This window comes from Mugil cephalus, chromosome 20 (genome assembly GCF_022458985.1).
Source record: "Mugil cephalus isolate CIBA_MC_2020 chromosome 20, CIBA_Mcephalus_1.1, whole genome shotgun sequence".
Lineage (NCBI taxonomy): Eukaryota > Metazoa > Chordata > Actinopteri > Mugiliformes > Mugilidae > Mugil > Mugil cephalus.
This window is the reverse complement of record NC_061789.1, coordinates 8,761,666-8,786,600: the sequence shown is the minus strand read 5'-3', so window position 1 is coordinate 8,786,600 and position 24,935 is coordinate 8,761,666. Positions and strand designations below refer to the sequence as shown.

Here is a 24,935-nt window from a genome sequence, read left to right as displayed (position 1 = left end):
CTGCATTTGCTCGTGTGTGCCTACCCCGTCCCAGTGTTTTAAATGCAAACCACTGAATTCACTTTCAGCATGTATGCATGTGTGTGTGTGTGTGTGTGCATGGTGCATGCCTTGCACATCAACGCACAACGCCCTGTGTGTTGTGCTTGAATGCGTGCCGTCTACGGATGCTTTGTGCGCGTCTATGTGGGTGTATCTCTTTGTGCTAAAAATAGCACGCTCTCCAAGCTCCCTGCCTCTCTGGACCGGGAGAGCGACATAGAAAGGAACGGAGAGAGCGGCCGTGCCTGGAAGCTACAGAGCAAACAGAGGAGGAGAGGCGGTGGGCCGTGGCGTCACTTCCTTATCGAGGTGGTGCCCATAACAAGACACACTCCCGGGAGGAAGTCCACGGCACTTATTCATGAATTAATTGGCCAGTGATCTCTCAGAATAAGGCGACATGCACCTCTGACGTTTTCCTTCCAGATAACTGCATTGGAAATACGGACCTTTTGTTTTAGGGGGTGAAGCAAAACTAGATAAACACTAATGTGTAAATAAAGCCTTTAATGTCGGACAATGATTTTACCTCAGCAATCAAAGATGTACCATGTTAGACAGTTTGGTCAAACATAAGATCTATGTGCGTCTCAGACTATGGTCAATGATGTCCTCAAAGACATGCTGAACAAATTAGATATCTTAAGGGGTCTCATGTGATGCTGGTGCTTCCATCCTTCCTCTATAGGGCCCCTCAAGATTTAGGGCCGTCCTCTAGGGCCATCCTCTCCCAGAAGTCTAGACAGAAGAAGTTGTAAATCCACAGCCTGTCTCTTGAAAGTTGCCTTCTGCTGAGGAAACGGTGGCGTTTGAGTTGCTGGGCATCGAGAACCAACCGCAATCTCTTTGAGATGTTCCTCATTTCTCTCCCTCAGCCTCAAGAGTATTAGTGACACAGGCATTGGTTTTATCGCACCTTGATTACTGCTCCGCCGTCTGGTTGGGTGCAGCCAAAAAAAAAACATCTGTCCAAGCTTCATGAAGCTCAGAATAAAGCTGCTAGACTAGCACTGCACTGGTGTATGGGTGAATGGCCAAGTACAATCTAACTGTGAAAGATCCACATAGTCGCACCACAAGGCAGGCCGCCAGAGGTTATACTGCTAAACAAAAACCTAGGACAGACACTCTATGTAGATCTGGGCCATCACAATGTGGAATACGTTACCTGGTACAATCACCAATTTACCCCGTAAGGCGAGTTTTAAGAAAGTTATGACAGGCTATTACAGTAACAACAAAGCACCCACACCTACACCAACTATGAGACACTAATGAATGGTTTCTTGGACGTTTTCATGGAAATGTTTGTAATTTGACTGGATCAGTGAATTGGCATCTATGTGATATGTTTTGTTTTTCCCTGAAAATGTTTGACTTCTTGGTTCAGATGTCTACGTAATATGTCTTGCTAATATGCGGACCCCAGGAAGAGTAGCTGCCACCTTTGTGCCAGCTAATAAAGAATAAAGAATGCACAAGATGCCATGTGAATAAGTTCCTACCAATTTAGATTCCAAGCATCTGTTCTTTAACGGTTACTCATACTCTCTATGTAGGGATTCTGGCCCCCACCTGCGGCTTTGGAGGGCTAAGGTTTAAGGTAAGGTGAAGCAGTCATCATTTAGATGCCTTTCCCTTACAGTTTTTGCCAAATAAAATGTCGATAAAGTGCAACTGCGCTTTGTACGTGTTTCCACTGAAAGGTGTTTTGCGAATGAGCTGTAACTCTCTTAAATCTCTTAAGTCCGATTTCCTTTTGAATAAGATGGACTTCGTCATCTCCAGTGATGCCAGGGACAAGTGAAAAAGTGTATCCCTTGCTCTTTTGAGATACGTCTGGAAAAACCACCTCACAAGAGCATAAATGTTTTTTAGTGATATTTGAGAGGTTTTTCAAAATGTAGGCATTTCCATTAGCAGTTTTTGCGCATTTCTAGCGGGTGATCGCCTTGCTCTGTTCTACACCCCACGTCAATGCGTGTGGCTGTCCAACAGAGAGCTACCACTTTGTGCAAAGTCTGTTGGACTGCTTCCCACATCCAGAGTAGTCCACCTACAGATGTACGCTTCTTCCTCCCTCCCTTATTCGTCCCACGTTACATATCATTCGGAAGAAGCCTGCCAAAGACATCCTGTTGCAGTGCACCTTCCACACCTTCCAGGCTCCAGGCAGGTTACACACCGTTACAGGGTAACCTGCAAACACACACTTTATACTGGCCAAATATCGAAGAGTTAAATGTCATACCTGTTGTGTTGTCACTTCTGAACTTCATGATCATGTGACCAAATAAACATCCGTAATCCATTCCTCCATAAGATGTTGTCTATTAGTTGTTTATAGATAGGTACAAATAGTAATGCAAGCTTTAAAATAGTAAAAGGTCACAGGTAATGGTGTAAAGTGCAATGCAACAATTGCACAGAAAAAGCACAGAGGAGGCCGTGTCCCTGTGTGGTCCATCTCTAAAGTTACATCGCGTTTGTCGTCTCCCTCCAGGTGAATCAATGTCAGGTTCGATAAGACTGCAATAACAAAGCATCTTACAGTCAACAAGTAGGCGGATAGGGCGGCAGCGGGAACCATTCTGATTCATCTTTCTGGACAGATGTACGTTTTGCTTCATGTTTGTCAGTGTGCGTACCAGCGACTCATTCGGACTTTGTCTATTAACATTCTCCAGTGATGTGTTCAAAGATTAACTTGACCTTTCTGTAAGTGTTTGGGTGGGACACGATGGCTTGTCAGTTATTTTCTATTACTCTTGCTTTAAATTGTGTTTTTTTTTTCAGGGAATAGATCAAGACGCTGCTGTTTGTCTAAAGTAGTAACTGTGACATAGAAAAGAATAAAACAGAATAGACCTTGGACCTTATAAAGACTGAAAACACTATTAAAAAAAGAAAATATATAATCTAACTCTAAGTCGAAATTAAACAGAACTGAATGGAATGTAATATAAATATGAATACAAATGTAAATATGACAGTGGTAAGACAAAAGGGTTAGTTTTACCACCCGTTTCTGTGTGGGAGCCCTGGTGTGGCATCTATGGTAATGCAGTGAACCCATATATCATCATTAAAAAAAATCATCATTAGGAGAAACCAGATTGCTTCTCAATTCTCCTCTATTCCATTGAGTGTTTGTGTTACACATACTGTAGATGCCACCAAATCAAACTGTAACCCAGTTCCCCAGGAGAGGGGCCCTTTTGCACATCCCTCTTAAAGACAACTGTCTCCCTGCAATCTTCCAGCTGCACAGATAAGACACACGCGCAAACGCATCCAGGTGAACCCGGGGGCTCGTTTTCCGTTTGAGCGTTTCTGGACTGTAGAAACAAGCAGAAGCTGCCGCTCGGGTTACATAAGAGGCAGACACGGTGGCTCTGTGCACAGCGCTGCAGCTGCCCTAGCCTATCTCTTTAAATGAGACCGAGCTTTGCGTGTGTGCACGCGTGTGCGTGTGTGTGTGTGTAGGAGAAACAGCGAGAAAGAGAGGGCCACTCTGTTATGGAGGACTAGGCGGCGGAAAACACAACAGAGTACCTCGAAATTTTTTTTTTTTTTTTTTTGCTCTAGTTTTTGAGGGGCTTGCAGAGGCGGTCCCTGCATCGGTTCTCTGCCTCCTTCGCTACGTTGGACCGATTCTGATTTTTGGAACCGGGGCATTCATCTTGCGTCTATATGGGCTCGGCAGGCGCATCTCTCGCTTACCGATAGGACGCACGGGCTGCCTCGCGATAATTATTTATTTCGCCCATTCTGCGCCGCAACGTTGGGAGAAACGTGATCCGAGAGGCAGCGGCAGATCAAATTGGTGCTGATCATGGATTAATAGCCGAGGAGTGATTTTTCATCTTAAAGGTAAGCTCAGAGGATGCTCCGATTTTTTTTATTATTATTTTTTTTTTTTTAAAGAAGGCCGGATAAGGGGGATGTGCCCATGGGTGCAGAGTGTGAGTCTGTGCTTGTGATGGATGGTGCTGTTTCATGGCAGCAGCAGCAGCAGCAGCAGCATCATCCACACTGCAGCTCCCCCTCGCCTCAGTGGCCGAGGCGTACGAGGTGGAGGAGACTGCAGAGGAAAAAATAAATAAATAAAAAAAAACAAAAAAGCTGAGGAGGGTGAAGATGGTGACTGTGTGGGTGAATGGCTCTGGGTGTTCCGGGCTCTTTGTGTGCTCGGTGGGGCCTTTGGGAGACGGAGCTGATCAGCCGCATCGAGCTGCGTATTATTAACAAACACAATGACGTCAGCGTCTGTCAGTGACGCAACCTCTCTCGCTCTCTCATTTGTTCGGTAATGTCATTTCCTCTCTTTTCAGGTTTAATTGGGTGTTTTCAGTATTTGTGTGTGTGTGTTGGCCTGGGTGCTTTACCAGAACATTTTTTGTTTTTCTCTTTCTTGACCAATGACGTGTTTCTTCACCTAATGTAAAATCTTCAGTTAGTTATGGTTAAAATGGTAACTAAAAAACACTAAAAAAATCTCTGGAGTTTGTGATGGGAGTATGGAGGATCCACTTCTAATGGTGCAGCTCATTTCCCACACATTTAAAACCCTTCTCTGATGCCTCCATCACAACAAAAATACCTACACCTCAGCCCCAACTGGTAGTCGGAAAACATTTTAAAGGTAAACCCTAATCCAGTTGACCCCTTGCTGGCCTTCTGATTGGTCTGCTGACCTCCAAACAGTGGGTTTCTACTTTTTGGCCCGACTTCCTATATTTTCTTTTCCAAGTTGCTACAAACAATAGCAATGGCAGGCTCCAATCCCATAGAAAAATGCTGGAAAACTGTAATATAAGAGGAAGCACAGAGGCGAGGCAATTTTCCAATGTTTGCCAGAGTTAACAACCCTGCTGACATTGGCAGTTTTCTGTTTGAAAGTATGGTTATTTCCTCCGCTGCATCCACATTTGTTTGGAGAACGACAATTCAGCGCTAAGTCTACAGGTTTTCTCTTTATATATATATATATACTTTATTGGGTTTTCCTCCTTAGAGTTCCTTAAGTACAAATCCAAAGCTTTTTACTGTTATGTAATTAAAAAGGCACGAAAGTAAACAGCTGTGGTTTGGAGTCCATTGTAGTAGAAGGGTGTATACATATCTGGTATCTTGGAGATCCTAGATCAATTAAACATCCTCCAGTCAACTGGGTGAATCAACCCTTTCTTCCATTTTTTAACAAAAACATTCCCTTTTGGTCTCAGTTGATGAATTATTTTCTCCATATTACAAATCTCTGCTCTAAAGTAGAGCAGAGATTACCATTTTCTTGTTACTGCCCTTTTACTTGCCGTCAGTATTATCTTATTTAAACGTCTGTCTTTATCAATAAAATAATCATGTCTTTATACTAGATACAAAACCTTGCATTCCTTAGGTGCTGTACAGCCAAAAATATCCTTACTCCACAGGTTTCCAATGCTGTGGAATGGACCCACACATACTACATGTATAACCTAGCAATAGTAACACGGGAAGATGGCTAAGGACCCTGAGCAGACCAATCAGAAGGTCAGCAAAGGGTCAGTTTAACCACCCATTTCTTTTTAGTCCTGGGGTGGTATCTACTGCAGTGCCTAAACTGTTTCACTCTGGTCAATTTGTCAGCACAGTCTTTTTAGCCTCTAGCATTAAATCTTCCTTAGGCGCTAATATTTTACTATTTAACTGATTAACAACAGGGTTACACAACCATGCACAATCCAGTTGAACGTGAATCAGTTATTAATCCAGTTACTAATAGAATACGAGTTCCCATGTATCTAAGAAATCTAAGGCCTGAGACAAAGATCCACCAGAAAGGGAACTGATTTAAGATGGGCATGCTAAAGCTGATAGGCAGCCTGAAGTCAACGAGTACGACCAAGCTTTATCACGACTATCTAAAAATGTTAGCTTATACTGCAGTGTTCATCTTTGGAGTGACCTTAGATGAGAATGAGAAAGCCAAAGGGCTCCTTGTAATATACCACATTGCTAATGTGCGAAACATTAGCAACATTCGCAGTGCACAACACATTGATTTTGCGCAAAAAACAAAACAAAGTCCACTGCAAATGCCACAAAAGACAAAAGCATGGACGCCATCATGGTGGTGTGTGAAGACTTAGAAGTGGTAGAAGTTGAAGAAAGCATGGAGTCCAATTAATCACACCCTGAATGTACATAATCTACTGAATGTACACATTCTGTCTAGAGGTGGAAGCAGCCGAAAGGAAACAAAAAGAAGGAAATTGTGTTGCATATTGACAGGAAACGCTTGTAGTTCATTTTTTAAATCTGCAAAATCAACACGTTTCAACACATGGTATATTCCTGCTACAGGTTTCTACAGACGCACAGAATGGGCAAACAAACACTGGGTCTAGAGAGGCCATTTTTACGTTGAAGTGGCAGCTTCAGTTTTTATACTATGGCATCAGAAGTTCTTCCACCCGCCGGGAAAGGGGGGTGAGAGAATGGTACTCTGATGCAGTCTGCTACATCATTACTGTATGTAGTCTGTAATCATCTCACATCCTTCGGCTGCTCCAACCTCACATGTGCTTGCTCATGTGTTACCTTTCATCTGGTGACTATGCTGGACAACACCTTTTTAGCAGTAATAATGCGTAGGAGTTAATGAAATGAACTATTATTATTTCAATCGATTAATCTCTCAAATCCATTCTTAGTTTTTCTCTAGTTACGTCTCTAGAATGATTTGCCTTAATCCAACTTTAACTGGATGACTTAAGAGTATGTAAATATGTTCCTCCTAAAGTCATAATTCTCCTTATCTGATTAAGACACCCAGATAATGTGATTAGTTAATTGATTTTCTCCGGCATGTATACGCCTTAATTGGACTTTAACTGGACAACACGCATGCACCACAAACGCTGCACTGGCGTATGACCCCGTAACAAAAACATCCAAGAAAGCCAGTTGCAGAAGAAGAACGTAAACAGAACTGGTAGAAGAACCACCTGAGGGACAGCGCCATCTTACCTGCACCATAAGTAGTGCACACATCACGTACGAGATTAAAAAAGCTGAACTATTATCCATCTGGTTGTTGTTTGAAACGCTGCATGAACGACTCTTGTTTATTATATGATGTAAGAGGTCCACTGGAAATGGGGGCCGTAATACCCCACTGACAAGACACATATCGCCACCTAGTGTGGAGGAGGAGGACATGTTCCCGTCAGTTATTCAATTTTCTCCATTATATGTGGACAAGGGCCACATACTGTTCATCAAACACAGTTAAGATTTATGCAGTGCAGGAGTGATTGGGAGAGGTGTTGTTTCACGCATCCTGTCATTAATTAACAAAGCTAATGTTGAATATGACTCCACTTCAGGGGATCGCGCTGATTGTAACTGGAAACCTGTATTGTTTATGTCACATCAACTTAGAGTGGAACGTTAATTCAGTTCTATGTAATTCAGTTTTATATGTCTTTACCTGCTTAAACAAACTGCTTCAGACCTTGCAAATGTTGCCATACCCTTTATTAACATCTGCTTGTGGAAGTCACGCCTTAAACACATAAGACAGCAGACCTCCGTTGAGATGCTGCTGTTGGACGTTTGATTTTTACAAGGCAGATGAACTTATTCATGAAAACTGATCTGATTTCGTCGATCCATCACTGCAGCCCTAACAATAGAGCTAACCTCATGCATGGTCTCATAGTTTTGTAATTAATCTTAGACAGCAGTGTATACATTGCGGTGTGCTTCCGCTACATAAAACTTAGAATACATTTTCATACAAGGCCACAGATAAACAGCTGGTTTCCTTGGTTCTTCCTTTTGCAGAGTTTAAATTCAGCTGATTGTTAAGAACCACTCATGTGCATGCACGTGTCTGTGCAAGTGCAGTCGCGGGATGCACACACAAGAGGTATATATATGTATATGCATGCGCGAAAGAGGCATCACGTGTCCGTCAGCATGGCTGAGGTTTATTATACGAGGGCTCACACATGCATTTCACTCTCTTTGACCCTTTTCATTCCCCATACGTAGTCAAATCTGAGAATATTCACCCACAATGGTTGTCAGTTAGACTATTGAGGCTAAATGTGGGCATGCTATGTAGACTGTATGTAAAACTGGACATAGCAGGCGATGATGTCACTTTCTATAAATTGCTTCGCATCGGAGCAGAATTAAAGATCACAGAATGGCTTTATGGCCGATACAGTCATTTCCAGTCGGAGCCATGACCTTCCAAGAATTGGAAGGAGTGAAATGACATTGGAAACCTGCTTAGAGATCAAATAACGTGCACATAATTACCGGTATGAAATCATATCATGGGCAATGTGCACAGTATGCATTATACACATTATACATAGCAGTTAAGTTGCGTACAAAGTGGATTCAAGTTGGAAACCTTTAAGACAATAACACAAAGCTGATTATCAGAACGGCTCAAGCTTAGGGTTTATACTGAAACTTGATTTTCCAAGCCATAAGCACAGTAAACAAAAAAATCACTCCTGTTTACTCCAGCAGCAAATAACAGCAACGGAATTAAAACAACTTGAGCTGAGTTCATCTGTGGATGACCCTCTTGGTCTGCTGCATACAAACAACTTTTCAGTTACATCCATACATACATTCTTTTTATTTTTTTATTTTTTATGCCAGCACCTAGAGGCTATCAGTGGTATTGCACATTAAGGTATTTCTGCTCTGGCACTACAAGTTCAGACCATGACCCAAAGAAAGAAAGCAAGCACTGCATGTGTTGCTTTTTAAAAACACCTAATATTTAAAGTCACTCATAAGGAGATTTGGTTGAGTCTCTCAGTGGGTTACACACAGCTACTTTTGATAGTAAGATCAAATACTGTGGTAGAGATTAGATGGCGAGGTATCGCAGTGGAAGCCTCAACAATTTGAGGGAAGGCCCTCCTTCTTTGAAGCCTCTGTCCTTGGATTTCTTTTCAGAAAACTGGAAATCAGATCCACAATGGCTGAATGGTCTGGAAATATGTGATTGTACAAACAGCAGTTTGAATTCTCTGCTCTATTGGATTTCTCTGGCTACGCTGCCGGCAGCAAAGCCCTGGCTGTGTCCTTGGGTGAATAGTAGGTGTTTGAAATGACTGCAAACAGTCCAATTACACACCTCAGAGTGAGACCAACAGTTGATATGTCACACGTGGGCAATGTGCAAGGTAAAAAGCTTTTGATGGTTACCTCTGGGACTCAGATGTGCACTAATACATGTATACAAACAGACTGGAGCTACAATCAGTATATCTAACAGCACAGTTAGATTATAACAATTAGGCGTGACATTATGACTTATATTGTATCAGCCTCCCTTGTGCCTCCAAGATATTTGTGACTCATCAGAGAATGGAAATGCTGTGGTGTCTGGAATGTTGTTAGTGGGGGTATTTGGGTCCTGTGGGTCGAGGGGATGAGCCTCTTTGGATCAGGCTTGTTCCAGCGCACAGATACTCAATCAATTTGGGATCTAGTGAATTTGGAGGCCAGGTCAACGCCTTGTACTGTTGTTGTACTGAAGTTTTCCAGCAGAACACATCAAGGGAATCAAGGGCACCTTAAATTTGCTGTATAACCAAAGTCCCTCTTCTTCTTCTGTTAACACCCCACATCTCAGAATGCAGCACTGCTCCACTGAATAAACAGCAAAGATCCATATTGCTTCTCTGGCATGATACTGATACTGTCATACGGCGCACCATCCCTCCTCTCACATGGGTGCTGTCTTTAGGGTGTATGAGAAAAGAGCTTAAGTTGCTGACTGCTGCTTTTTAAGTGCTGAGTCCTTATCACTTCAAGAGTCTGGTTTGGCTTTCCAATAATCCAGCTCTAAGGGGAGTTCCTCAGCGAAGCTCCAACGTTCTTGTCGGTTTTGCAGTGTCTGTATTGGTTTTATGTCAGGGAAGGGTATTTGTTTTTGAGTTTTATTAATTCAGGTGAACATTTACATTTAGCAAAGTGATCGGACAGTGAAATATAGCTGTGATCAGTGGGCATTTTGCATTTAGACACTATTTCCCACATAATATCTGTTATTTTTGTCAGATGTGCTGTTTACTGTGGAATCCCAGACGGAGATCTTTTCATACGTTGCTCTAGTTGTATCGAGCTCCCTGATTCCCGTGCACATCGGTGATTGGGTCCACATGAATACAAGACAACTGATCATTGTTTAACTGGGGAGGGGAATGGGGAGGGGAGGGGGGGAGTGGCCATAGTGACCTTGTGCATCAGTTTGGCTCATTCATCTCCTTTCATTAGTACACAACCACGTTTTTTTTTGTTTTTTGTTTTTTGCACATCTCACATTTATATTTAACAAGCATGCACCTGCGTGGCTTTATAGCCAACTAATGCATTCTAATGTAGCAGTCACGCTCTAAATTTAAGTTAGTTATAGTTATGGTTAATTTAACTTTAAACTCTTTTTAAAAGAGGCTGACGCCACTAAATCTGAAGTGTTTCCAACTCTGCGTAATGCTACAAAGAAAAGGTTTTCTGCAGTGATGGAAATAAACATCAAAACATCATCCAAAAGCACGGTGGCGGAAGCATCATGAATCCAGGCTGCTTTGCTGCTCCAGGTTTAACAAGGCACGCTACAGGGTATTGCCAGCTGTCTGCCAACTAAACCACAGTAAAAAAATACAGCAAATTAGCTTTTTTATTGGTACTGCTCAGTAATATCGGCACTGGAAATTAATAATCACAAAGAAAGTCAGAGGGGAGCGCTCATTTCATTAATGTTACTGGCACACAGCCAGCGACTCTCACAGGGCAGCTTGAGTCATCATTTTGAAAAAGTTTTGATTACCCTGTATACAGAACACTGAAACAGCAAATTGGCCTTTTAAGATTAATGCAGTGTTTTGGAGAAGATCAGTATGAGAAAAAAAAAGCTATTTTAAACCGAAGCGTAGTTGGGAGTATGCCAGCTGGAGATGCAGCATGTACATCTCATTGAACAGAAGCTGAAAACTTAAATGTCCAGATCCACTCGGGTAACGACGATTGAGTTTGTTGCACCAATCAAACCAGCTGTTGCATGAATCAAAGAGCTCAGGTGGGCCTGAAAGAAAAAGAAGCAGAGTTATCCATCTGGCTTCACAACATGCGCTGCATTTGCCTCCTAACAGAGGGCTACTCACATTGACTGTCTGTAGTAAGAGGGAATGAGTTGTTGTCATCTCTTACCCTGGGCTCTGTGTGATAAACACAAGTGAGGACGCTCTTGTAGTTTATTCAGCCTCATGAGAGCGATTCAGCACAGGAGAATGGGAAACAGGGCTGTCAGGTCTTAAAATATACTCAGTGTAATTACTGAAGGTTTTTTAACAGGGGTGTCCCCATAAGCGATTGTGCGGTAGGATGTGCGTGAATGTGCCTGGTTTAAAATTTGGCAATGATTTTATGCATGAGATACAAAACATTTTATTAATTTAAGAAGAAAATTTAGTCAAGTAAAATAATAATTTGTTGTTGGTAGATGAACAAAGTAGCAGAATGCCAGTGTGAACTGTATATCAGTCATCCATGCAACGTACCCTGTGACAATTATTGGTCCTTTTTCCAGGAGCAGTACTGACTAACAAACATGAGTCACCAAATCCAGATAAGTACAGAAGTAGAAATGCTGTTGGGAATTATATTGGTCTATCTATTTATGTGTTGTTGTGTGACACAAGGACTTTTGTATTAAAGTTGGTTTTAATAATGGCTGTGAATGGCTGGTGACGTGTCTGAGGTAGGTCAACGCCAGCTAGTATGGGATTTTTTTTAGTAGAGGACAAAGTGTGCATTGCTAATGGATAGAATAGAAGAATAGAATTATTACTTTATTGATCAATCACGCATTTGTACCCTCAGAGCAGTGGGCTGCCACTTGGGCAGTATAGCAATCTGAGGTTAGCTGCTTGCTTAAGGCACCTTAGCCATGGATGTGGGGGGATGCAAACCTGTGATCCTTATGTCAGAAGTGTGATGGATGGCTAGAAAGACTGATTTATGAGAGAACTGGTGTAAAAACAAATAGATGTGTTGTCACCAACCAATCACCACCTTCATAGCCTTGAAGGTACCCCCAAGTTTCCCTGCCCACAAGATTCTGGCCGGATCTGAATTCATTTTACCTGGTGGAGATCTGCCAGGTCAATCAAATAGTTTGGGTTGGGCTTTAATTGGTGATGAGTTGAAGAGTAACAGTGATGGCGCCGTACATTAAATGCACCATTAAACTGATTTTGTTTACAACAAACTGGCTACTGTCTAAGGAACAGCGTGGGTGGTATTCCACAGTCTATAGACACTCATTTTTGTTTTCTCAGCATCACTTGAAACACACTCACAGAAATCCAAATGTTACCAAATTGTGATAAAAACCGAGTCAGGCCAACAACTTGATTGGTTGGTAACAAAAATCCATGAAAATGGTTAAATTAGTGGCTTAACAGTGCTTGAATCAAAGGCTAATTCTGAACCAGTACAAAATAAATAATACATTTCAGAAAGCAATCAGGTGTAAGAAGTAGAGTTTCTCTCAACAGTGAAAACAGTATACATCTTTTATTTTGGAAGATTCCTCATTTTGCATCATTGCATCAGAACAATTTACAGTTTATTATTCATGATTGCTCAGCGCAAAATGTGCCTGACGTACAAAGAAAGACGGTCCTGTTGACGTCACAAACCTAGATTGAGAAGATCTTGTTAAAGATAACGTTTTATTTTAGCGATGTGATATAGGCGAAGTTGATTTGGTGTTTATTTGTCATTATATGATGTCATTATATGATAACTCATCATCTATGATGATGAGTTATTTAAAAAAATATCATTATTCTCTGAAGCCTTCTTCCTTTAAAGTGGAACACGCTTCAGCATTCTTCCTGCCTTTCAGAAACACTGCTGCCTCGTGCCATAACAGATGGAGGAATGGTAAATATAACTTTTACCGTAGCCGTGCATTTATTACCTCACGATGAACATTCATCAGTTTTATTCAGTGTCATCTGACTCAGTGTTTTCTTTGTGTATTTCCCTGACATTGCTTTGATAAACATGCGCTTTTTGAAACATTCCACGGCGCTTGCTTTGGTCGCTCTTGCCGACGACACTGTTGTGTTACGTAATGGATGAACCTCGTTTGTGCTACAGCAGAAGGCACGGCCCGTCTTCATCAGCCAAGGAAACAACAACAAAAACTATAAAGTGATAAAAACGTGACAAGCCACCAGATGTGGTCGCGTTGAGAAATGCTTTGTGATCACTGCACGCAAACAAGTGGATGCATGTGGAATGGGAGTTAATAGCGCAGCAGGTTGTGTCAGTGGAGCGGGGCAGGGAGATGCTGTTGTGTGTGTGAAGCCCTATAGTCAGCATGTTACATAACTGAGTGGTTTGAGCCCGTGCGCGGCCCTGTTGCTACTGATACAGTGAGGTCACAGAGAACGGGCTAAATGAGGCCACCATTCATTTACGCTATGTTGTGTTTTTCGCTTGGATTCTGTGTCCGGCCCTGTTGAATGCAAATAACAAAAGAGAGGCGGCTTATTCAGACAGCAAGGGGATGATAGTTAACACTTTGACTCTTCTGTAGCGCATGTAGGTTTTTAGTAGAATACCAAATGTGCTGTAAAAAGTATGCAGGGTTGCTTTCTCCGAATACTTCTGGGATTTTATCAGAAATTCCATATTAGAAATTTGCAGATCTCCTTTGGAGTGTCTCTGTGCCTGAATGTTTACAGATTCTACCACAGCTTCTTAATATAGTTCAGATCTGGACTCTCAGTGACGGAAACATCGCCTTACTGTATACACAGATAAGGCATAAGATTATGACCACCTTTTCAGTACCCCTTCCTTTTCCCTTGTTCTTCCAAAACAATTGTGACTCATCAGAGAATGGTCAAGGGCCTCCTGAGGGTGTCCTGTGGAGTTGTTCCTAAACTTTGTGTGCGTGTCCGTGCCAGTGTGTATCTGTGGACGGCCTTGGGGATGTCTGCTACCATCAAAGAGTGTTATTGCTATGGGGTGGGGGTGCCTGGTCTAGTCTAGGTGGGTGGTACATATCTAGGACCAAAGGTTTCCCAGCAGAACGTTGCATTGTCACAAGATGGTCAATGTTACTGGACTTCTGTGTTTTATCCCAGATGAAATGGGATCCCTGTCCGCCAAACAGTATCACTTTAAAATGATATCAAGTTTCTTCTTTTGTAAAAAATGTTCCTTAAAACTCTGTCTAGTATCTGTATGTGCATATATACATTCAAATTGAGTGCCTAGAAGTTTAACTAAGTTCTCAACAACCTATCCTTAGGGTTGAGGTTAGGGTTACATACGATGTTCAGAGTTTAACCAGACACTTTGGATGTGCTTTTGTCCACCAGGTTCCCAATGTTGAACATGTCCACACCGAGAGAGCTGAAGTCTCCCTGCGTGACTCGCAACGGCATGGTAAAGTTACCCCCCAGCCAGCCCAACGGTCTGGGCAGTGCGAGCATCACCAAGGGGACGCCTGCTGCCAAGAATCGCCTATGCCAGTCCTCCTCCGTACCCTCCATCCTTCCTCCTCCGCCATCCTCCCTTCCCTACCACCACCACCCTCTGGATGTCCCTGGAATGCCTCACACGGCGGCCCCACTCTTGACCTCCGACCTGGAGCCCGTAAAGCCTCTGGTGGGCCTGAAGCCATCTCTCCGCCAGCTTCCCCCTCTCACCTTACCCAAACCCATTCTGCTGGAGCGTCAGCTTGTCCTGGATGAGAAGCTGCTAAACCGACTGCTCTGGTACTTCACCACAGCTGAAAAATGCGTCCTGGCACAGGTATGCAAGACGTGGCGCAAGGTGCTGTACCAGCCCAAGTTCTGGGAGGGCGTGACACCCATCTTGCATGCCAAGGAGCTATATACCCTACTACCCACTGGAGAGAAGGAGTTTGTCAGCCTGCAGGCCTTTGCCCTGCGTGGATTCCAGTCATTCTGCTTAGTGGGTGTGTCGGACCTCGACATTTGTGAGTTCATTGACAACTACCCGCTCTCCAAGAAGGGTGTCCGCTCGGTCAGCCTCAAGAGATCCACCATCACAGACGCTGGTTTGGAGGTAAGTCAAGTTTGTGATATAGTCTCTGGTAGATTTAAGTATTTCAGGCTTCTTCGTCAAAGCTAAACCCGCAACAGTAAAGCCATCCTCCCTAGTAGCCTCAGCAGCCATTGTAGCCACAAAATAACGTTGTTTTGATGAATGTAGTATAATGTTTCCACTGCGCTGTCAGGCTGTACGCACCCACCTCACTGTTCTGAGTTTCACCTGTTAACACAAAGACTGTTTCCGCTCATTCATTATTCCCGCTGGCTTCCAGTCCACCTTTTTGTTTTAGCTGCTGTCACCAGAATTCAACACCTCCCACCAGATGTGTGAAACATCTGGTGGGAGGTGTTGAATTCACCAATGCAATCTGGTGCCAAAAGCATCCAAATACTTGGTAACCTTTGTAATGGGAAACGTGTACAAGAGGTGTTGAGTTTCATTAGCACTATCTAAACGTTAATACAAAGTAGAGAGGGGATTGGAAATAATTCAAGAGTGAAATGCTGCGAGAGCGTCGGCATGGTGAGCACTGTAGAATTAGTGCTGTTCTTGTCATAAGCCTGTTCTTTGTATATCTCAGTTTCACTCCCCAGAGGTATTAAATACCGCTCTCTATATGCCCAGCCTCATGTCCGCCACCCACTTTATACCTTCTCCGAGGTCCCCAATAAGCCCACCTGTTAACTCTAGTAATATATACACCATCAGCCAGATACAAATTGCTAGGCTTACTTTGTTTTCTTTGTGCCATTTCCACCAGAATTCTGAGCTTTTGGAGTTTCTGGTTTTTGAACATTTGGCACAAATGACTGCTTGTGTGTTTTGATCACCTCACTTCCTTAATGTAACTTTCAAAGACAAGCTAAAACAAGGGCAACTTGTTGAGTTTCTCTAGGATGTCTCATCCACGTAGTCCATGTAGCTTATTCGGCGACTTGTGGTTAACTTTGTCTTAGCTTTGTCCTTGGGTTGTACGAGCATATTGCAAGGGAAGCTCATTAATACCCCTGCTTTCCCTACGGAGACATGTCAAAATGTGCAATGTGAGAAAGGTGCAGGTCATTTCAGATAAAGGCTTCAAAAGCGACTGGCCAATTATTTGAGCCTGTCATTATCTGTCTATAGCTTTTGATAAGGCAATTTACAGTGCTCCTCATTAGTGCCCTCATTAGTAGGGTTAGGATCAGTGAGCGCCGGCAAAATCAAGAAAACAGTCAATTTTCTGTGTTTATTTATTTATTTATTTTGTCTATATGACTTTACATAAGTGGATATATATGGACATCAGGAGGATAAGGGCATGTTTATATTACGGCAACCGTGTTTTAGACAGCACCTGCAAATCATTTTAAGATCTATTATCTTTACTTGTGCTTTAGAAATCCATGGTTTTATGCTGTCATATTGTATTGCTGAGAGCAAAACGGCTTGATGCTCACAGGGCGCCTTATGCACGGCTCTCCATACCTGCTAGGCTAGGCTGCTATTCTGGGATGAGTGCATGGTTGCCATGGAGAAAGCTGAAATTTGTTGGCAGCATGGTCTAAATATGGGCTTTCCTGTTTGGAGGCGCTGATTTGTGCATGATCATTTCGTTGCACCGTACGCCAGTAGAATTCCACTGGGAAAGATATTGATGGTTCTGAGAGTGTGGAGACAGAATGTGTAGATGAAGCAGGACACAAATAACATGTTTACACTTTTTGTGGACCACATATTTCACATTTAATAGTTTCTGTGACTTGGATGTCCTTAAAGTACGTTAAATTAATTGAATGTGCTGCATAAGCAAGTCTAATTAGTGGCCTTTATGTTGCAGGTCATGTTGGAGCAAATGCAGGGTCTGATGCACCTCGAGCTGTCGGGCTGCAACGACTTCACAGAGGCCGGCCTGTGGTCCAGTCTCAATGCCCGGCTAACCTCCCTCAGCGTCAGTGACTGCATCAACGTGGCGGACGACGCAATTGCTGCTATCTCACAGCTCCTGCCCAACCTGTCGGAGCTGAGCCTGCAGGCCTACCACGTCACTGACACCGCCATGGCCTACTTTACAGCCAAGCAGGTAGGATGTTAAGACAAGGGATCCCAGGGGCCACATACATTCATTCTGATTTTCCTCATTCAGATCACGATATTATGTCTTCAAATGACTTGTAATATATTTGTGTTTTCATACATGTGAATCTGTTATTGTTAAAAAATACCAGGGAGGCCAATGGACTAGGAGAGGGGAAACTGCGGGTGACCACACTAGATATGTAGAGTAAGGGTTTATGTGCACTTGTATGTAAAGCCAATTTAGCCTATCCATTTAAATAAACTAAGACTATTCACTAAACCTACTTTCTGGACTATACCCCAGAATTATACATCTATATCAGCACCCATGGTGAAGACTACCAGATTCTGTATTTCCAACAAGTCTTGTACATAGCATGCACAATATTCACTAGTTAATGCTCAAAGACTCTCGACTCTAGCAGTTTAATTAAAAATTTTGTATTACCAAATAACTGAAAATCCGTCCTCAGGGCTACACCACCCACACTCTGCGGCTTCACTCCTGCTGGGAGATCACCAATCATGGTGTGGTGAACATGGTGCACAGCCTCCCCAACCTGACAGCCCTCAGCCTCTCCGGCTGCTCCAAGATCACCGACGACGGCGTGGAGCTGGTGGCCGAGAACCTGCGCAAGCTGCGCAGACTGGACTTATCCTGGTGCCCTCGGATCACTGACATGGCCCTGGAGTACATCGCCTGTGACCTGCACAAGTTGGAAGAGCTGGTGCTGGACAGGTGGGTTTTGGTCGCGAGAAAAGACAGAAATTTTTCTCTATAGGACGATTAAGCAAATACCAAATGATTTTATCCATTTTAGCTGCTAAAATGTTGTCGACTGATCAATAAGAGCAATAAGCATACAAGCGCACAAGTATAAACATACTGCTAGCATAAGCTACGTGCGTAGGTTACGGCATCTTTGTCCCGCAGTACCCTAAATAAGCCTAAGGCCATAGTTTGCTCAATGTAACATTGTGTAATGTGCCCCCTTCTAGGTGTGTGCGGATCACAGACACCGGCTTGGGCTACTTGTCCACAATGTCATCATTAAGAAGCCTTTATCTGCGCTGGTGCTGTCAGGTAACACAAAACACGAACATATAACATGGCATGAGAGCGTATATAATTTGCAATATATCACATACTGGATTTTCTCATTAAATGTGAAATAAGCTGATGATATCAAGATTCAACGCTGAATACTATAATATTTGCTAATATTAAGAAAGTCTAAGTGATCCACTTATGTCAAACTACAGTAGATGATCAAGTTTTCTGATTCTGTGTTTCTGTGTGATCGCAGGTTCAAGACTTTGGTCTGCAACACTTGTTTGGAATGAGAAGTCTTCGTCTACTGTCTCTTGCAGGTATGATTTCTTTCCCTCCTGTCTTTTCTCGTTTTTTATTATTATTACCACTTTTAATACTATTCACTGTCCTTGCATGTATCACACCTTGGGAAATGCATAATGAGTAAAGGGAATCTGGACTCTTACTATAACTTGCAATCATCCAATAGATAGGTCACATAATCCATTTTTAACATAAAATTAGGAAATGACAATATACATATATATATGGTTATGTGTATCATTTTCTAATGGTCACTTTTATTCACTGTATATTATGTTAAAAATGGATTATGTGAACTATCCACTGGAAACTATCTACTGGATGTTTTCCCATTTTGTTGCTTTTATAAACAGAATCATGATCCAAGTAACATTCAGAGCAAATCTAATGTTTTTCTCGCCCAGGCCAGTCTCCTTGCTACCTCACAACTTTCTTGACGATAAGATGCACATGCAGCAAAATGGCATGTGTCCAGATGTACAGTCCTGACTGTACGTCTGGGAGAATCCAGATTTTATGGGTCTGGGAAGGATTCCCAAGCTAAGGATTTGCTTATTTTATTTGTCTTACAATTAGGATAGTAGATAATAAGTAAAATTGTGCACTACAGGTAATGCTCTGTAGCCTCTTGGTTGGATCTATACTGTCTTTCTACTATCCACAGCTGAGTACTGTCCCCCTGTTGTGTTCCCTCAGGCTGCCCGCTGCTGACCACCACCGGCCTGTCGGGCCTCATCCAGCTGCACGAGCTGGAGGAGCTGGAGCTGACCAACTGCCCCGGAGCCACGGCCGAGCTCTTCAAATACTACTCCCAGCACCTACCCCACTGCATGGTCATCGAATAGGACCACCGAGCTGGCCCGCGACTTACAGAGCACCACACTTCAACTTTTCTCCCCCTTTACCTTTTTTTCCGTCACACTTTTCCTAAATGCCACCCCCACCCCACCCCCCACCCCCAGGATACCGAACAGCTCCTGCTATACCACCACCGTTCCTCATCACCTGACCCCACATCCCGCCCGTCTTCCTCCACACCCCATTGAGTAGACTGACCTACAAAGGCGGACAGAGAGGCAGGGAGACAGATGATGGGTACGCGTCAGACCCAGGAGGGAATGCGGGGACGGCGTCTGTTAGCTCCGTTGTGAGAAGAAGTGAAGAGCTTGGTGTGACGTCTTGTCAGACAGCAAGTTTCTTTTTCACAATCAGCGAAAGGCTTTTTGCTTACAGGGGAGAGCTTCTCTAAAGACTTGGGAGATTTTTTTTTAAAACTGAATGGATACTGAAGGGAGTGACGTGCAGCGAAGAGGAAAGTAGATAAAAAGGGAAATAAAGACTTTTGTGTTATAGCCGTTGGAACTTATATAAAAAAAAACGCGCTCATACACCGCAAACACACTCACCAACATACTGTATATCGTAAATGAAGTAAATCTAAGTCCTCAAGACCATGATTACTGACATTTCTGATCGACTTCCATCACACCGTGTAATATATCCGCTGTTTCATCGTTTTTCTTGGAAGGTATCAAAGTTTCTGTTGTTTTTTTTTTTGTTTTTTTTGCTGTTGTTTTTTGTTTTTTCTTGATCTGAGAGAGACACCACAATGCCAGCCGGGGGAGACGGGGATCAGACAGAACTACAAAGGTAAACTTCAGGAAGTGAATTACAGCGACGGAGCATTTTTTCTCCCTCCTTCAGTGTGCGTGTGTGTGAAGTGTCATGGACTCACGGCTCATCGTCATCTTTTTTGGGATACCGCCATCTTTTCTGCCTCCACCATTGGAAAAAAAAGGACAAAGAAGAAAGTGTAAAACAGAAAAAAACAGAACAAAAACGCGACCGTTTACATTGGCTTTTGTCGGGAGTTGCACGCTTGATTGACTTGATTGGCTTCCTTTTGTTGTGGTCTACTCTTCAGTTTTCGTATGCATATTTCATTTACAGATGTGCTAAGGGAGAACTGTTGTAAATGGTGTGGGTTTTTTTTTTTTTTGTTGAAACGGTGCAACGCGACCAAGCGGTTGAGGAAATCGGAAGAGCAGCGTTTGGGTTCAGTGCCGAGGATAGACTCCCGTTAGCAAGAGAGGACTTTTGTGCAAGCGATCGCTACGTTGCGCAAGGAAGTTTTGTCCAAGTTTGAGGGCAATTTTTAATTTCTTTCCATGGCAACTTGTGATCGGATTCAAGCTTGCTGGGATCTGGGGCTGCGAGCGTTTTAAAACCAGGTCAAAGGTTTCAGTATTTAATCAACAACTGCAGGTGACAAAGACAATGGTAGTTTGTGTGAATTTTACACATTTTCCTGCTAGCCCACAAGTCAGAGAAACTCATGAATGCTCTTGTTTTCAAATCACGTTGGAAAAGCTTAATTTACTCTATTATAGCTACGTTCATTTGCTTCAGTCGTGTATTATAGCTGTTGTTCGCGGCGTCATTTCCCTCATATCACAGCAAACTGATTTGACACTCGACGCACAAGGCCGCCATTGTTCCCACGAGTGCTACTAACACTCTAACCGTGTACGACAAAGCATGAGCAACAGCAGACAAGATCGGACAGGCATTATCAGCTGGCTGGGGAGGTGTTGAATGCGTCACAATAATTAACGAAACCCATATAAAAACAAATAAATTAGACCTTGGATTCTTATGTGTAGTTAAGCTAGGCTAAGCTAACCATTCAACATGGCTTTGTGTTGCTAAACTGATACTAAAAGAGTGTCTGACTCCAGTTAAGGAGGGAAAAAAATGGTAAAGTTTCACATAAACCAAAGAATTCTCAAGTCAGTTGTAGTTTCTGCCCTCCCCCACTGCTTCTCTCGAGGTGACGTTAAAAGACAACGGATGAGCCCACCGGTGAGCCGCCGTCCTGCTTTTTTTTTTTTTAATTTGCCTTGCGTGTCCTCAGATGTGCTGACTGCCAACTGAAAAGGGACTGGATCAGTGTCAGCCAGTATTAGGGGTTGTGCCAAATGCATCCGCAGCAGCGCAGGAAACGGGCCGATCGCCACTAGTGGGTCGCTGACTACAATGAAACGGACTGTATGGATGGACCGGGCACACCATGCATGTGTTTTCTTTCTTTTTTTAATTATTTTTTTGTTGTTATTTTCAGGCGGCTCATTTTCAAAAAAAAAAAAAGGCACCCCTTCAGTGTACATAACTATATCTATTTATTCATGTATTTATTTATTTAATTAAATTAATTTGTGTCTTATTTAAGGAATTTATTTATTTATTGAAGATCTTTTTTTTTTGGAACTTGCTCGAAATTGGGACTTATTCATTAATTGGTGTTTTTTTTTTTGTTTGTTTTTTAATTATTATCATTATGTTGTGACATTTCAGCCCCTTTCCTTCCCCACCAAGTGAAATAATGTACACATTTAACACGCGCTCTTGTGTTAAGTCACACGAGTGACAGTTAACATCATTAACGGTGACTTTTTAAATCTTCATAATACACGAAAGTATATTTTCCTCTGTGCAATTCTGTGTCAACTTTGTATTGCAGCTCGGGCCCTTCTGTAAGAATACCGGGGGGGGGCCGGGCGGCGGTGATGTTATATTTACTGTCATTGTCCTGAATGTGGCAGCGAAATACAGAGTATGATATACATAAAGGCAAGTCTGAGATCCACTTCTGTCACGGCTAAGATATGTTTACACTGTATAATAGTATCAAAGCGGGCTAAATCTCTTGAGGATTCTATGGAAGCTTATTACTGACAAAACTATTGAATCTAAAGCTTATTTAATTACGACTTAAGCATGACCAAGAAAGAAAACTGGCTTTGGCACTAACTCTGAGGTCAAGACTTTACTGAACATTGTGGTGACGTGTTACATGCAAGACAACAGTGCTGGGTTTATTATTAATCTTTCTACTTAAGTGGAATTATCAGTTGAGGAAGGCCATAAAAACCTGGAAGCAGCCCGGTGGGTGTTCACTATTGTGCCATACCTATTGCCAAGAGTTCCTTTCATTCTTTCTTTTTTTTCTTTCTTTCTTTCTTCTTTTTTTTTTTAGCTTGTGTCCAGCTTGTGGAAGTAATCGATAGTGGCTGATAATAAAATTGTATTCAAGTTTTGATTTGGGAGAAGATAATAATAATAAAAAAAAAAATTACTGAAAAAAAATAAAAATAAAAAAATAAAATCACCATTTATTTACGATTGTTTATGTTGTTTTCAATAACTGAATTAAATGAGGTTTTCATTCAGCAAAGTGGACAGCTGCTTTAGATCATTGTGCGTTTTACATTGATCCAGCGTAACATTATGATCACCGACAGGAGATGTGAATAACATCTTGTGTCAACGTTCTGCTGAGAAACTTAGATCAGGTACCCCCACCCTATAGCACAAGGTGTTGACCTGACTGGGATGATCCACTATACAGGCCCCTTTCTTCAACCCATAGGACCCAAAGACCCCCCACTAACAACACCACAGGACACCCTCAGAAGGACCATGTCCATTCTCTGATGAGTCCACACAATGAGACCTACACAATATTAGGAAGGTGGTCGTAATGTTATGCCTGATCAGTATAACGTCAGACTGTGATGCAAAAAATGATTCCCACGTGCAAAAATCTAAGTATTATCGATTGTACTGACCTGATCCCAGTTCCTACGCTCTGACTTCAATTACTGACCAACACAAATGTGCTCTTTCAGTAGTTTTGCTATTGATGAGCTTCCAAAGGATTCACATGTGTGTCGTGAACTCTAACTCATTAGATGCTAAAGAACTAACAACTAAACTTCCTAAGGAGCGCCGTCTGGAGCGACTTCCTTAGATAAATTGTTTTTTAAGTGTTCTAGATACGTTGTCACCATTTTGCCACAGCTCATGTGATCATGTGGTAACTGACAAGAAGTCGTTTGCTCTTTCAGTTTGTGTTTCGCCGTCTCATGCCCGAACTGATGTTATCGGAAGGCCGTCCTTGCACTGATGGCTTCTATAGTCCATTTTAAAAAAAAGAAAAAAGAAATTAAGCTAAAACCTTTGACTCACATCATCACCACACCAACGTGTCAGGCAGAATCTAATTCAGTCAGCAAGCGGGTTTGGAACATGTTTTTTCAGTATTTTCAGTAGCAATGTGAAATGTTGCAAAGAAGGATGGATGCACTCGGTTTTGTATGACTAGTTTTCCTGCAGCTCTTAAGCAAATAAAATGTAATGTTGTCATTAAGGGGTCGACCAAGGGGTTGGTGTGTAATTTTACGACATATTCATAAGTCCTAAGGGTTTACTTTCTTACAAGGTTTTCTTGAAAGGCTCATGTGTCATCACATGACCTCGGTATTAAATGGTATTGATGGTAAGCGGCATGACACCTGCAGCACCTTTGTTGGTGCAAAACCTGAACCTTATCCTTGAGTATTTCCATTTTTTATTTTTTTTTTTTCTAATTTTAGTATAGAGGGTGTTTTGTAAGGAGGCAAGTTTGTAATATACACTGATCAACCGCAACATTAAAACCACTGACAGGAAAAATTAATAACATTTGTGACAACTCAGTGTTCTGCTGGGAAACTTTTGGACCTGGCATTCATGTTGATGTTACTTAGACATGCACCACCCGCCAAGACCAGACCAGACGCTCTTTGATTTGATTTGGCAGCAGTCGTCCCCAGCCGGGACGCAACCAGACACAGACACACACAGACACACACAAAAACAGTTTAGGAACAACTAAAAAAAAAAAAAAAAAACATGAAAAACAGCCTCCAAATCCACTAAATCCCAAACTGATCAAGTATCTGTGGGATGATCCACTATAGAGGCCCTTCCACCTCAACATATAGGACCCAAAGGCTCCACTCTCTGATAAGTCACAACTGTTAAGACCTACACAGTATTAGGAATGTGGTCACAGTGTTAATGCCTGGATCAAACAGTGACCACCACGAGCCTCTTTCCCGCATGATCAGCGATTGTAGCAGGTTCGGCCTCATGACCATAGAAGGTGTAATGACAGTCACATAATGACGCCTGAGCCATTATGCTGTAGCTTGGCAGGCGGCCCGACTATGAGAGGATCTCTGGAGTACGTGTCTGTTAGTTGATGCGTTGCAAATCAGGAACAATTGCTGCAGTCTCTCTCTGCTGGTGTTCGTCCAAAAAAGTAGTGTTTTTATCACAGTAGTAGAGTTTTTATCACAGTGCATATATAAATGATTTACCAAGAAGATCTATTAGATTCTGAGTTGACCGCACACAAAAACATTAGTGGCCGGACAAGCTCTGCTTCTACACTTGGAAAAAAGAAAACTGGATTGGACAGTAGAGATTTTAGCCCAGTGCCCTAATGGTGAGAACTGTTCTGCTTTAAATT

General features: G+C 42.5%; 1 protein-coding gene across 1 annotated transcript; it reads left to right on the top strand.

The window, feature by feature from the left end:
- The first annotated feature begins 3,433 nt into the window (after positions 1-3,433).
- On the top strand, positions 3,434-24,325 carry fbxl16 (F-box and leucine-rich repeat protein 16). Its single transcript, XM_047572725.1, has 7 exons — positions 3,434-3,915; positions 14,466-15,177; positions 16,985-17,227; positions 17,697-17,962; positions 18,223-18,307; positions 18,531-18,594; positions 19,277-24,325. The coding sequence occupies exons 2-7, from the start codon at positions 14,473-14,475 to the stop codon at positions 19,423-19,425; spliced, it is 1,512 nt and encodes a 503-aa protein (XP_047428681.1). The 5' UTR covers positions 3,434-3,915; positions 14,466-14,472; the 3' UTR covers positions 19,426-24,325.
- Positions 24,326-24,935: the final 610 nt, after the last annotated feature.